Genomic DNA, 12,704 nt, shown 5'->3' with positions numbered 1-12,704 from the left:
CTGGTAACTTTTTATAAATTTTGACAATGCATGGTTGTGAGAATGGGATATGGCTTAGTGCGATCCAATGTTCCCTTAAAATTTTGAATTTGAATTTAAAATTTTCTTGCTGGGCAAAACTTTTCTCTATTGGGTGGACATTTTTCGCCACCTGAGCAAAAACATTCTTTATACCTGACCTGTACAGCATACATAGAAACTTGAATGCGCCATTTCTATTTTAATTGAACCTTGATGTAACTTATATTGGTATTAAATCATATTTTTGAAAACAAGCAGTTAATTAAGAAGTCACTAAATGAAGCACATTTTAGGTTACCTGAGAATTTTTTGTTTTACAGTGCTGTTTACTGTACCCAGGGCCGGATTAACCATTAGGGCAACTGGGCACTTGCCCAGGGGCCCACGACATCTAAGGGGCCCTGGGCACCAGGGGCGGAGTGGCAATCGGGAGAGTCGGGAGTTTCCCCGGTGGGCCGGTATTGTTTCGAGGCCGCGAGGGCCGGTCTGATAAAATGTATTCATTGCAAGTTCGCCATGCGCACTTGTGGCCCAAGCGAGGGGAAGAAAAAAAAATATTTTAGATAACGGAGCGTATATTTGCACTAAGTGCCTGTCTTTTTAGCAAAAAGACGCGCGTCACGGAATAGCTACAGTGGCGTAGGTCGTAGCGCGTGAAGTGCTTGAAAGCAGCTTTTGATGCGCTCGACCCGAGTTCGAATCCGCCTTTTGCCGAACTCTCTCTTCTCCCTTTTCCCAACACATATGAGATGTAAAATGTATAACCTTACCTAACATAAAGGTCTCTAGCGTTATATTTTGCCAACAAACTAAAATCGAAACCATGATGGCTTTGTGCCTTTATAAAAAAGCACAAGACTTTAAGAATAGGCATCCTGTTTGTGCTGGGTGATTTAAAGAAAAGTGCACTTTGCTCACGCGATTAGCATGGTTATCCGGTGTTTTCTCCTAAATAAAAGCTCAAGGGTTTATTTCTTGCAAGTGAAGAAATTAGGACAAAAGTATTTTAATTTTTCTGTATTATAGTGTAATGTAGACTAAAATATACTTTTAAAATATTCATTTTCATTTATATAGTACATTTATAGGCTATGGATTTTACGTCATAGGAATAATTATATAAATCATTATTAGATTATTATAATAATTGTTTGGCATCCTAAAACACCATTGATAATGTAATGTAGACTGAGACTCTCATAACTAAAAATATGTTTGAGCCCTCTTTATTTTCCTGGTACAAATCAATGCTTTTTCTTTGTTCAACGAGCAGTTCATGGGTTGAAGCTCTTAATTTTGATCTCTCAAAGAGCACGAGATTGATGCATTTAACCTTAAAATGTACAAAATTTTCTTGCGGGGGAGCATGCCCCCGAACCCCCCTAGAGGCACAGAGGTCCACCCAACATAGCTTTACAAATTCATATGGGAAAGAACGACCATTTATGAACTTTACTCCAGCATAGTACAACAAAGTTCCTTTTAAGTCAGTAAAACTGTAAATGCCATATAAAAATGTCCTTGGACAAAATATACATTTGGCCTGCCTAAGGGGGGGCCTACAAGACATTGTGCCCAGGGGCCTCTGAACTCTTAATCCGGCCCTGACTGTACCAGTCTTTACCAAGATGCGCGGCCGCGGCATCAGAAGTGTGCGACTGCGCACGCGCACAGCTTAGAGGGAACGTTGGTGCGATCATCAAATTGCGGTTGTAATTATATAAATAGTCGCACTGCTTGTTTCATTAGCATTCGTTCAGTGGATAATTCGTTCATTTTCAGTTTTGATTCACAGTAAACGCTACTCTGTAAGTGCTGTGTGTTTATAAGCTGTTTATAAAATTATAAGCTGTAAATCGCTTATAATTTGCATTTAGGAATGCAACAGGCACCAACCATCTTTCAAAATTAATTTGAAAGATTTCCTTTCCATAAATTTTCCTTCTTTTTTTGTCTTTAGCTAATCACATGCTTGGATATTGCAAAATTCTACCATCACACAGCATATACTATAAACAACACCCAAGGAGTCACAAAACTCTGAGGTATATGAAGGCACGGGGTAGTTCTTCACCTGTAATTCTGCTTCTCTCCATCAAGTGAGAACTGTTCATATTTTGAAAAGGCTGTGTTCCCCTCCCAGTCTGTCAGATCTATCCTGAGGACATGTTGTTTTTCTTGTGTCAACTTGGAGATGATTTCATTCCCCAACCAGTGTTCACCTGAGATGTCTCCAAACCCCTGAATTGGAAATACAGAAAATCCATGTTTCATATCTGTGTAAAATTGTCAGAAATGTTCAAAGAAAGATGCAAGCGCAATTAAATCCTTACCATTGTGTAATTTTTCCATGTTTGATGAAAATCAACAAGGCCATTGAAGCGCTTCTGTATTACTGTCCATCCACCTCCATCTATTTCCATGTCGCAGTAGGCCTGGAAACAAAAAAAACAACTAAATTTAAAGGAACACTCCGACTTTTTGGGACTTTAGCCTATTCACCTTATGCCCCAGAGTTAGAAAAGTCCATACATACCTTTTTCATCTCCGTGCGTGCTATAAGTCTGTTTGATGCACCCACCACTAGCCTAGCTTAGCACAAAGACTGGATGTAAATGGTTGCAGCTAGCATACTAATCCAAATAAGTGACAAAATAACGCAAACATTTTTCTATTTACATGTTGTGATTTGTATAGTCACAGAGTGTACAAAAAACAGTCACATGAGACACAGACATATTTTAACCGTATAAATACTGGGAACTATATTCTCTAAAGGCGACTATATTCTCTGAAGGCGAAGCACTGCTACTTGGGCGGAGTGATAACCGCAGCACCTGAGACGAGCCGTGGTGAGGAGCAGAGAGCGCGTCTCAGGTGCTGCGGTTATCACTCCGCCCAAGTAGCAGTGCTTCGCCTTCAGAGAATATAGTTCCCAGTATTTATACGGTTAAAATATGTCTGTGTCTCATGTGACTTTGTTTTTTGTACACTCTGTGACTATACAAATCACAACATGTAAATAGGAAAATGTTTGCGCTATTTTGTCACTTATTTGGATTAGTATGCTAGCTGCAACCATTTACATCCAGTCTTTGTGCTAAGCTAGGCTAGCGGTGGGTGCGTCAGATAGAGTTATAGCACGCACGGAGATGAAAAAGGTATGTATGGACTTATCTAACTCTGGGGGATAAGGTGAATAGGCTAAAGTTTCAAAAAGTCGGAGTGTTCCTTTAACTAAAAAGCTAAATTTCATCATTCATGTCCGTTCTGTATAAACTTGAATCACATGTCATGCCTATCTTCCAGGATAAAATAAACAAATAACTTTTTTGGCAACTTTCTCAGAATGCTAAGAAAGTCTAAAAATAATGTTAAATTGGCAGTCTTTCATTTCATACTTCTAAAAAAAGGTTTCTTAGAAAATGTCTCTCAGTGGGGAAGCGTGTTTAGAAGCAAAAGGGTTGCTCTTAAAAGAATAATTAACTTGTTTAGTCACCCTTGCGTCATTCAAACCACATATTTTAATTATATTCTTAAAACACAAAGGTTATTAGGCAGAATGTCCATACTTTTCTATTTCACACAAGAGAATTTTTTTTTTTTTTTTTTTTTTTACTTACAAGCTCGAAGACTGCACAATTGAAGTATTTGAGTGTATTTAGGTCTCCTTACTTTAGATGATAGCTAAGTATTAAAGTCAAGTCACCTTTATTTTAATAGTGCTTTATACAATACAGATTGTTTCAAAGCAGCTTCACAGTGATAACAGAAAAATTATGCATTTTGTCAGTTCAGTTTTGAAAAAAAGATCATGAATATTCACTTTTGTATTTGTGTTTTCAAAGCTTTGTTGTGATCAGACATATGACCGAGAAACAATGGCTTTTGGCATCGGTAATATCTAAAGGCTTCATTTTTTAATTAAACACAATTGATAATGTGGCTTTTTTGTCTTTAAAAGTACAGTGTAGGCAGAAAAATAAGGGTTAGAGTGAGGAAATAAGATCAGGACATGACTTCAAGTGTTCGTGAGCAATCAAATTACTATACACTTTTGGTCTATGGAAAATAGTGACTTTGACATTCAGCCTTTAGTATTTCGTGGATAAAAAAAAGAATGTAGTACATGGTCAGAACAACACACGGGGGTTTAAATGAGAACATTTTAATTTTCTAATGTTTGCTAGTACTGCTTTGAATACCAATGCACTGTTATATATTTAAGTATTTTGCTGGTATTTTACTACTTTTGACTATTAAGTTGATCAACGTTACCTTGAACTGCTGTTTTGTATCAGGTATGGTCAATGAGTAGACCCCGCTTTCCTTGTTCCCTGACTTGAAGACTGCAGCACAGTCATTGTACTGATCTGGATCATCCTGCATCATTGCAGGATTGCTACCTGATAAAAGAAATGTTTTGTTAAACCAAAGTGGAAAGTATGCGCTCTAATAGGGGTGCGAATAGTTTAGAACCTCTCGATTTGATTTAAATTGATTCTTGGGGTCACGGTTCAACTAAAAATCTATTTGATTTTAGTTTGCTGTTACTTTTTGATTGTTGTATTTGATTGTAGTTTTGTTACTTTTCCTATTTAACTGCGGCAGACAGTTCAATGTCATGAAGAAGAAAAAAATCCCACTGAATCAAATGTAAACTTTGATTTTTTTTTTCTTCCCAGGTTAGTCAACTCAATATTCTAAAAACAAATGCCATTTAAGCTGAATGCAATCATTAAAGACTTGACTGGCAATATTTTGTAATAAAGCAAGGTAGCCCTGAGACAAATAGAAAATCAACTTACTAGAAATATAATTTTCCTTAATACAAAAATAATATAATAATAAATATAATGAAATGAATCAATAAAGTGGTAAATTATTTTTGCATATCTTTTCAGCATATTCAAATACATAAAAAAATTAAATCTAACAAGAACTGCTAGATTTACTGTAAATACAAAATGTTATTAGAACAAACAAGAACTGCTACATTTCGCTGTAAAGTGCATGTTGACTTTGAAATGTGAACTGGAGTTTACTTTGCTGTCCACCACTGACTGGAATGTCTAGGTTCTGATGTAGAAACAGAAGCTGGGGCCGGTTGCAAGTTATAACTTAGCCTAGTTTATGACATAAATGGGCACTAAGTTTACAACTTACGCACTACTAAATATTTTTGCGTTGGACCATTAAACTTAGTTGACGCATAACTATGTATAAACTAAAATTTTACGGAACCCTCAGATCAGGAGTGATGTCATTTTGTAATGTGTCATTCTTTTTTTTTTTTATCAGTTCCAAAAATACGCACATCCACAGCAAAACACTATGTTGCTCAAGTTGGGTGCTCAACAAAAAAATTATATATAAAAAAGGACAAAAAGTCGGCACACATTGGCTCCAAAAATGTGAAAAATTTAATAGACTCGAACCAAGGTGTGCAGACTTTTTTTTTCCTTTGCATTCATTTTTTATTTTTTTTGCATCCGTATTTATTTATTGATCCTCATTCATTTTTTTAAAAATGGTGCCACCACATAAAATAGAGTTAGTTACAAACTAGCTAGTAGTCTCTAAGCCTCTAATGTGGACTTTAAATTCCAATTTAAGTAAGAAATTACGAATGGCTGGTGCAACCCTCTACTGGTCTACACGCTCGACAGTGAGCATGCTCCGCTGTGCAATTACTAAAGGGGCTTTTGCACCGGACAGTTATAGGAAAAATTGTTTTAGGAACTAGCCACCAGGGCGGTTCCCCGAGAACTAAATGTTTTCCTGGTTGCATTTACACCGCCAGTAGGTACTCTGAAGTGACGTAAGCCTGCTGACATTCAACAGTCAACTGAATGGTGGATGCTGTGATCAGAGCTGTGTTTTTGTTGGTTCGTGGGATTCGTGATGACGGAGATGGAATGTAGACACAAGTTTTATGATTGAAAGGGCTTTGAGATTAAATCTCTTGTGACAACTTGTGGGGCTACATATCATAGAGGCTGAGAAAAGAACAACGCCACAGAAAAAAAGGCGTCTGGTAAATGCCGTTAACATTAGCTTTCTGAATGTTTCTGTAGGATTTAAAAAAATTGTGGGTGCTGTTTCTTATGGCCCTCGTTCGACCAATCAACGTACACTAAAATCCCTGGTAGTTCCTATTGTGCTGGCTTAGACCCTACTCTGAATTAGGGGCTAATTTAGTTCCCCCAAAAGCAAGTACAAATGGCAAGTTTTTGCTTGAGGAGTCTGTCTACCAAATTAAGTGTTTTTCCAAACCTCCCCATACAGACAGGACACATGACTGAGTTGTCTTTGATGTCCTAGCATCACACATTAGTGCAACTCTTGTTGCTGTCTTAAAGGCTTCCTCCACCTTTATCTCTGTCTCTTAGTACGCCAAGGTACTGTTTTCAGAGTAAAAAGCCATTGGGATGTATGCTACACCTAGGCTCAATTGTGTGGATCAATTACCAAAAGCCTCATGTTTGTAGTGTTTCCAAAATACTGCGCCTTCACTTTACCAAACTTGCATATTTACCAAGCTTGCATATAAGTCTTGTCAAGCATCTCCTTCACCTGGAGCAAACACTTGGCCACCCTGAAAATGGGGCAGAAATACCTATTTTTCCTCCTCTGTTGCTCATGCGTGCATCAAACCTTAAACCTCCATATTTTTTGTGTTATTTGTGTATTGTGTTTATTTTAGCACTTCTGTCAGTGAAACACCACACTACAGCCTGTAATAATTGAACATTGAAATAAATATCTGTAAATATTGGTAAAAACATTCGCTGTATATTTCCAGACAAAGATGCGCCATATAGCCTACCACTTTGCGCTTTGAGAGGGATGTGGGACACGAGCAGGAAAGAGACCATCTCTTTTCTAATATCTTCATGTTTTCTCCTGATGTTCCAAGCAACTGACACTTGTTGTAAAAGGTCTGAAGAGTGAATTTTATTTTCCGCAGTGTCAAGACATTTAGGCTGTTTGATTTTGTGTTGCCAGAGAAAGCGAAACTAAATCCTGGTTCAGATTACATGATTGTTTTGTCTGTTACGATAGTCACTGTGTCAGATTACGCGATTTTGACTCCTAAAATCTTGTCGTGTCATGGACAAGAAACATGTCAGACTACACGTTGCTTCCCGACCAGTCATCGCGTTCCGTCTCACACGCACACGTTCACTCGCACACATACATACACACGCACTCATTCACGCACACACTGAAACTCACTCGCTCACACACACACACACTCACTTTCGCTCACTCACTTACTCACACACACACAAACGCACTCACTCACACAAACACAGATTTGGGAAAAGAAACAAGATATTCCATGTCCAATGGAATATTGTTAAATTCGCAAAACATAGTACAAAGCTTAAATGTATGGGCTCACGTGACATACCTCTCTTAATCTCGCCCAATCCAAATGATTCCATGGCTGGAATGTAACATTTAATGTCTAACCTATTATTTATTTTGTAAACAAAGCTTTGTGCTTCACCCGTGTCATAATATTCACGTAAAATAGCATTCACGTACAAAAAATAAAGTGTTTTGGCGGACCACCGCGGTGATGTGGTTGTCAAGTTTACCGGCACAGCCCTATCGTCACACCACTATTCATAAGTGATTTAAAAGCGGGGTGGAAAAGAGGGAAAAACTACATTTTTAGAAAAAGTTCTAAATTGCCAGAACTAAAAAATAATTGCGGTAATCGGTTTCATCAAATTTTTAAGTTAAACTCAAAGATTAAGTTAATAGAACTTTAAATTTAGCTTTTTTTACTAACATGTTAATTGCAATTATAATGAAGTATTGACTACAATTGATTGCAGCAATATTATATTAACTCAAATATTTGATGGTTAACTGCTAGCTATGTTAGCAATAGCACACAATAGCATGTGCTAATGTAACTAGCAAAGAACTATACAGCTGTGGCCACAAGTATTGGCAGTGACATACATTTTGTGCTCACAAAGTTTGCTGCTGAGGAGTCAGCTACGGAATCATGTCACCCCCAGTGCAGTGCTTGCTCAATCTTGGCAGCAGGTGGGTGTGAGTGCATCTGCACGCACAGTAAGGTGAAGACTTCAGGACAACGGCCTGGAAAAGAAAAAAGTAGCTACTTCTCTCCAGGAAAAACATAGAAAACTGACTGAAATTCTGAAGGAAGTACAAGGATTGGACCGCACAAGACGCTACCATTAGTCCTGTGTCGTGCCGAGTCACTGCCATGAATAATGTAAGAGCAACTACTCCCAATGATCTAGGAGCAATTTGGCGATGATCTGTGCATTTTCCAGCGTGATGGAGCACTCCATGTCACAAGGAAAGAGTGATAATGAAGTGGCTGATCAATACACGGAATGAAGATTAATACATGGAAATTTTGGATCCGTGGCCAGGAAACTCCCTGGATCTTAATCCCAAAGAGAACCTATGGTCAATCCTCAAAAGGCAAGTGGACATGTAAAAGTCCACAAATTGTGATCAACTCTGAGCACTTATAAAGCAAGAATGGCTCGCCATCTGTTAGGATTTTTCCCAGAAGCTGATATCCAGCAACACAGGCAAAACCATTCGATATGTGCAATGAGTCAATATTTACAATGAAAGTCTTTAAAACATATGAAATGCTTATTGTTTTTCAGTGTACCATAGGAACATGTGAAAAAAAATAATCTGCAAATACAGAAGCAGCTTCTTCGTTCTAGCGTGTCCCGCGTTGGCACAGGGTCCGCTTGTTCGCATGCCTTTTGCCACTTGGCTCGATCCAGGGCATCATCAGGGGCGATATTGACTGCGCGCATGTCCTCCTATGGGCTCATGCCCCTTCAGTCATCTTCGTTCATGATGCGGTCAAGCCGCGTGAGCCAGAGGGACCAGCGGAGCATCTTCATCTCCATAACGTGAAGGGCCTGCTCATGTTTGGTGGTGGCTGGCCAGAAAATAGTGAAGCACCAAACATTGCAAAACACAAAATTTGTCACTGCCAATACTTTTGGCCACTGTTGTACTATTGCATGTACACAGATAATCAACATGCAGCATATAAAGTCTTAAGATTTTGTAGCCAATTCTCAACCTAACCACAGGCTCTACTCTTGACCACAATGGTAACTTCTGCAGAACTACAACATAACAGAACAGTAAACACTAACACATCTCTCCCTCTATTGTTCTTATGCAAAACACCCAAAAAAGACTTCATTTCATCATTTATTTTCCTTTTATACAGTCTGATGCAAAGCATGCTGGGAACTAGAAATTTGCTGCAACTCATTCAGCTTAATCAGTTATTGTTCACATATTTTTTTTCCCGTTCAGTACAGTGAACTTTCAGTAATATTTGAGCGAGATGAACTCATTTCATTTAATTTCACTCTTCAGTTTTACAGTGTGCCAAAAATTGCAATTACTACATTATTTATAATTTGTAAACTGTTTTTAGTTGGGGAAAAGTTGTATTGTTGTAATATTTATTAATTCCATGATATGAAGTTGTTTGTACCATTTTGGGATTTTGGTCACACTGCCCATCCTTACTGATAAAGTTTTGTATTCATTTTACAAAGTTACTGTCAAGTAATTAAGAAGTTTTGAGAATTTCATGATGAAAGACCTTAAAGGTCTTTAACTGAAACCGTTGAACCGTGACAAAGTATATTGTGTTTAACGTACTCTGATGATTATCTTTCTCTGTAATCTGTCTCTGTCTAATAGCGGTCTAGCCTTTTCCCCAAACATTTGAACAGCTGCATAATATTATAGGTGAACTGTCTGGCACAATATTGTTTTTGGAGTTTATTTTGCCCCAGGTCCCATGTGTGATAACGGTTGAAATACTGATGCAAACCCCACCTTGCTTACCCACAGAGATGGTGTGAATTAGGTTGTTGACTGTATTTGTCAGCTCCTGCTGCTGCTGCTTCATGACGGAGTTATCGGAGGAGGTGCGGAGCAGTTGTTGCTCCATCTCTTTTATGATGCTAGTCTGCTTCTCCACCAGCTTCTTGAGCTGTTCCTTCTCCGCTTCCAAGTTTTCTAGCTCTGTATTTCTCTTGCCTTCCATGTCCTCCACTCGTTTTTCCAGAAAACTAAGAGGAAACAAGAGAACAAGCTTTGAAAAACACTGTTTTCCTCCAGACAGTGGTTTTTCAACTCTATGAATGGAGTCAGTAGCAATGTGAATTTAAATTTCTATAAAAATGTTTGTGACTTGAATAGATCTTCCTCCAGAATTTGGAGAGACAAAGTGTGGTGTTTTTCTAAACAGCTCAATTAATATTATATTAATAATATTACCTGTTCTTGTTATTCAGCTTTTGGATTTCATTTATCTGTTGCAGAATTTCATTTTCCAGTTTGCTGGTTGAAATGGAGTTCTCAAGAAGCTGACGTTCAAGTCGAGTTGTTTGGTTAATTACCTAAAGATGAAAATAGACTTTGTGTTTCCAACAGAAAGCATCTTGGAGAAGACTCTGCAAACCATGAGTATTTCCATATTCACTTTCTGTCAGTGAATCAAATTCCCTCCACTGAAGGTGTTTTCTAGTTTTTTCAGCTGTTGTGGTCTTCCATGTTTCATTAAATGAAGTATTCTTAAAGCACCCATACAAATATCTTGGCTTTAACATTTACGTTGAATTCTGACTTCTAACTATAAAACCACCACCTTAATAATTTAGTGGTTCTCGACGATATTTTTGAGAGAATAACATTGCTTTCCTCTGCAAATGTTCCCCTGTGATGAAAATCAAGCTTTTAATATTGTTTATGTCTAATGTGGTGTTTTTAATATGCTTTAAGACAAACCATGTGTAAATTCATAAGTCAACACCATTGCTGAGTATTTTCTCCTTAAAACTGCAGTGAAAAAAAGTCTGTCTCAAAAACGCGGTTTGAAATCGCTGGTGTTTTTGACCTCAGAAACTACCTTGTAACCAATCACGACAACGTGCCGGCAGGCTTTGGCATATCATTTACAGCGAACTAGCAGGGGTCTCAAGAAATGCCAGGTTATCCTGGTATATTTTTTTGTTGATTTGAAAAATCGGCTAGATTTATTTGACATGATGTATTGACTATTACGATGTTATGATGAACTAATTAATGGATCCGTGTATACTAAATGAAGCAAGGGTGTAGAGTTGCATTCAAGCTATTTTAAGGCATGAAGAATTTTTTTTCCACAGTAAAAAAACATTTAAATATGTCATTTTGGTGATCAAAGATAAGTTTTAAGGGATAAAATGATTTACTACAGGGGGACTTTAAAAGAAGCACATGTCTAGAGATCATTTTGCTATGAGATGAGAGAAGTTATCTTCTCGGCTCACTGGGGGGTACAGCTGTATTTACCTGCAGATATTTAGGGGATTATAAATTACTCGCACTCATGTCTTTCCAAACTCATAAGACTTTTGTTTATCTTTAAAACACAAATGAAAATATTTTAAAATAAATCTTTCTGTCCCTCCATTGACAGTCCATACACTTTGTTGCTAAAACTAAAATCCATATGAATCAATGCTGTTATATATTTTTCACCATATTCTGTATTCTGAAAGTTATTCAGAGGGACCTGGGGACAGATTTTACATCAAATATGTTTGCCAAGATAGTGGAGCAGGTATGGGTACAACACCAAAAATCAAGCGCTTATCTGTTCCACGTTTACTGCAACTGGAGAAGGGAGTACCTTGACTTCTTTTGGCAGTTAGAGAGGTAATGCAAGCTAGTTTAAGATTTGATTAAGAAATGCACACTTTAACTTTCAAAGATTGATGAACCATGTCTTGACTTACAGGCTACGCTTTTTATTTAGATGATGTAATTGTCTACAACACAACCTGGGATCAACATCTGACGCCTGTCTGTGTGGTGTTTTCCCATTTAGCTGAAGCTGGACGTACCATTAATTTATTCGTTTTTAAGCTTAGTCATCAAGGATTAGAAATGTTGCTAGTATTTAAATTTTTGGTGTTGCAACAACCTTTTTTATTGTATAGTAACATGGGTCAAATACAACCAAAACAGAGCCAGTAAAAAAAATTGGTAGGGCAAGTAAAAATGTAAACCACTGGCCAAACGGGGCCAGTAGAAAAAAACCTTAGCGTTGAGCCTGTTAGGTTTTGAAACTTAACCCACTAAACCTAGCCTGCTTTACATAAAGTTTCAACCCTTTACCTGTGCTTCAACAGTAGTGATTTTCCGTGTTTGCTCTGCTGTTTGACTCAGGAGGCTGGTCCCAATCTTGATCATGGTCACTGTGTGGTTTTGCACCGCGTTATTCTGAATTTGGGCCATGTCTTGTTTGAGGTTCTCCTGGATGTAGTTCTCCAGCTGTGGATGAAATCAGAAGGAATTATTTAAAATTCGAATAGAACAAACTCTTTAGATATGACTACAGAAAACACAACCTCAAACTCTGAATTGTTAAACAAAAATACCCTGAAAAGTCAACATTGGCGCAAGACATTATTTAATCAAGGACTGGGGACACATTTTTCGTCAACACATGACCCATTAATACTAGCACGCACTTATTCTATTCTATTGTTTTCTATTTATTAAAAAAATCTTGCACTTTGCTATACTAACTGGGACTAGACACAGCACTTACCTACTGTTGCCCTTTTTTATTGTTGTTGTTTTGGTTACTT

At 37.7% G+C, this 12,704-nt stretch overlaps 2 protein-coding genes across 4 annotated transcripts in view; one reads left to right on the top strand and one right to left on the bottom strand.

The window, feature by feature from the left end:
* The window catches only part of mcph1 (microcephalin 1), a 111,416-nt gene that overhangs the window by 73,797 nt on the left and 24,915 nt on the right, over positions 1-12,704 (top strand). The gene's annotated exons all lie outside the window — the stretch shown is intronic.
* The window catches only part of angpt2a (angiopoietin 2a), a 30,317-nt gene that overhangs the window by 5,593 nt on the left and 12,020 nt on the right, over positions 1-12,704 (bottom strand). The window contains exons 2-7 of one of the 2 annotated variants that reach the window (XM_056249391.1): positions 12,229-12,384; positions 10,345-10,466; positions 9,901-10,136; positions 4,300-4,427; positions 2,355-2,456; positions 2,096-2,262 (exon numbers count right to left, since the gene is read on the bottom strand). In XM_056249391.1, coding sequence (XP_056105366.1) covers positions 2,096-2,262; positions 2,355-2,456; positions 4,300-4,427; positions 9,901-10,136; positions 10,345-10,466; positions 12,229-12,384 — 911 coding nt within the window. The remainder of the gene's footprint in view (positions 1-2,095; positions 2,263-2,354; positions 2,457-4,299; positions 4,428-9,900; positions 10,137-10,344; positions 10,467-12,228; positions 12,385-12,704) is intronic. The other variant, XM_056249400.1, reaches the window with a different exon arrangement.

The sequence above is a fragment of the Rhinichthys klamathensis genome, unplaced genomic scaffold (assembly GCF_029890125.1).
Source record: "Rhinichthys klamathensis goyatoka isolate OS25496 unplaced genomic scaffold, OSU_Roscu_1.1 h1tg000003l_1, whole genome shotgun sequence".
NCBI lineage: Eukaryota > Metazoa > Chordata > Actinopteri > Cypriniformes > Leuciscidae > Rhinichthys > Rhinichthys klamathensis.
The sequence above is the reverse complement of the archived record's forward strand: the minus strand, read 5'-3'. Positions and strand labels throughout refer to the sequence as shown.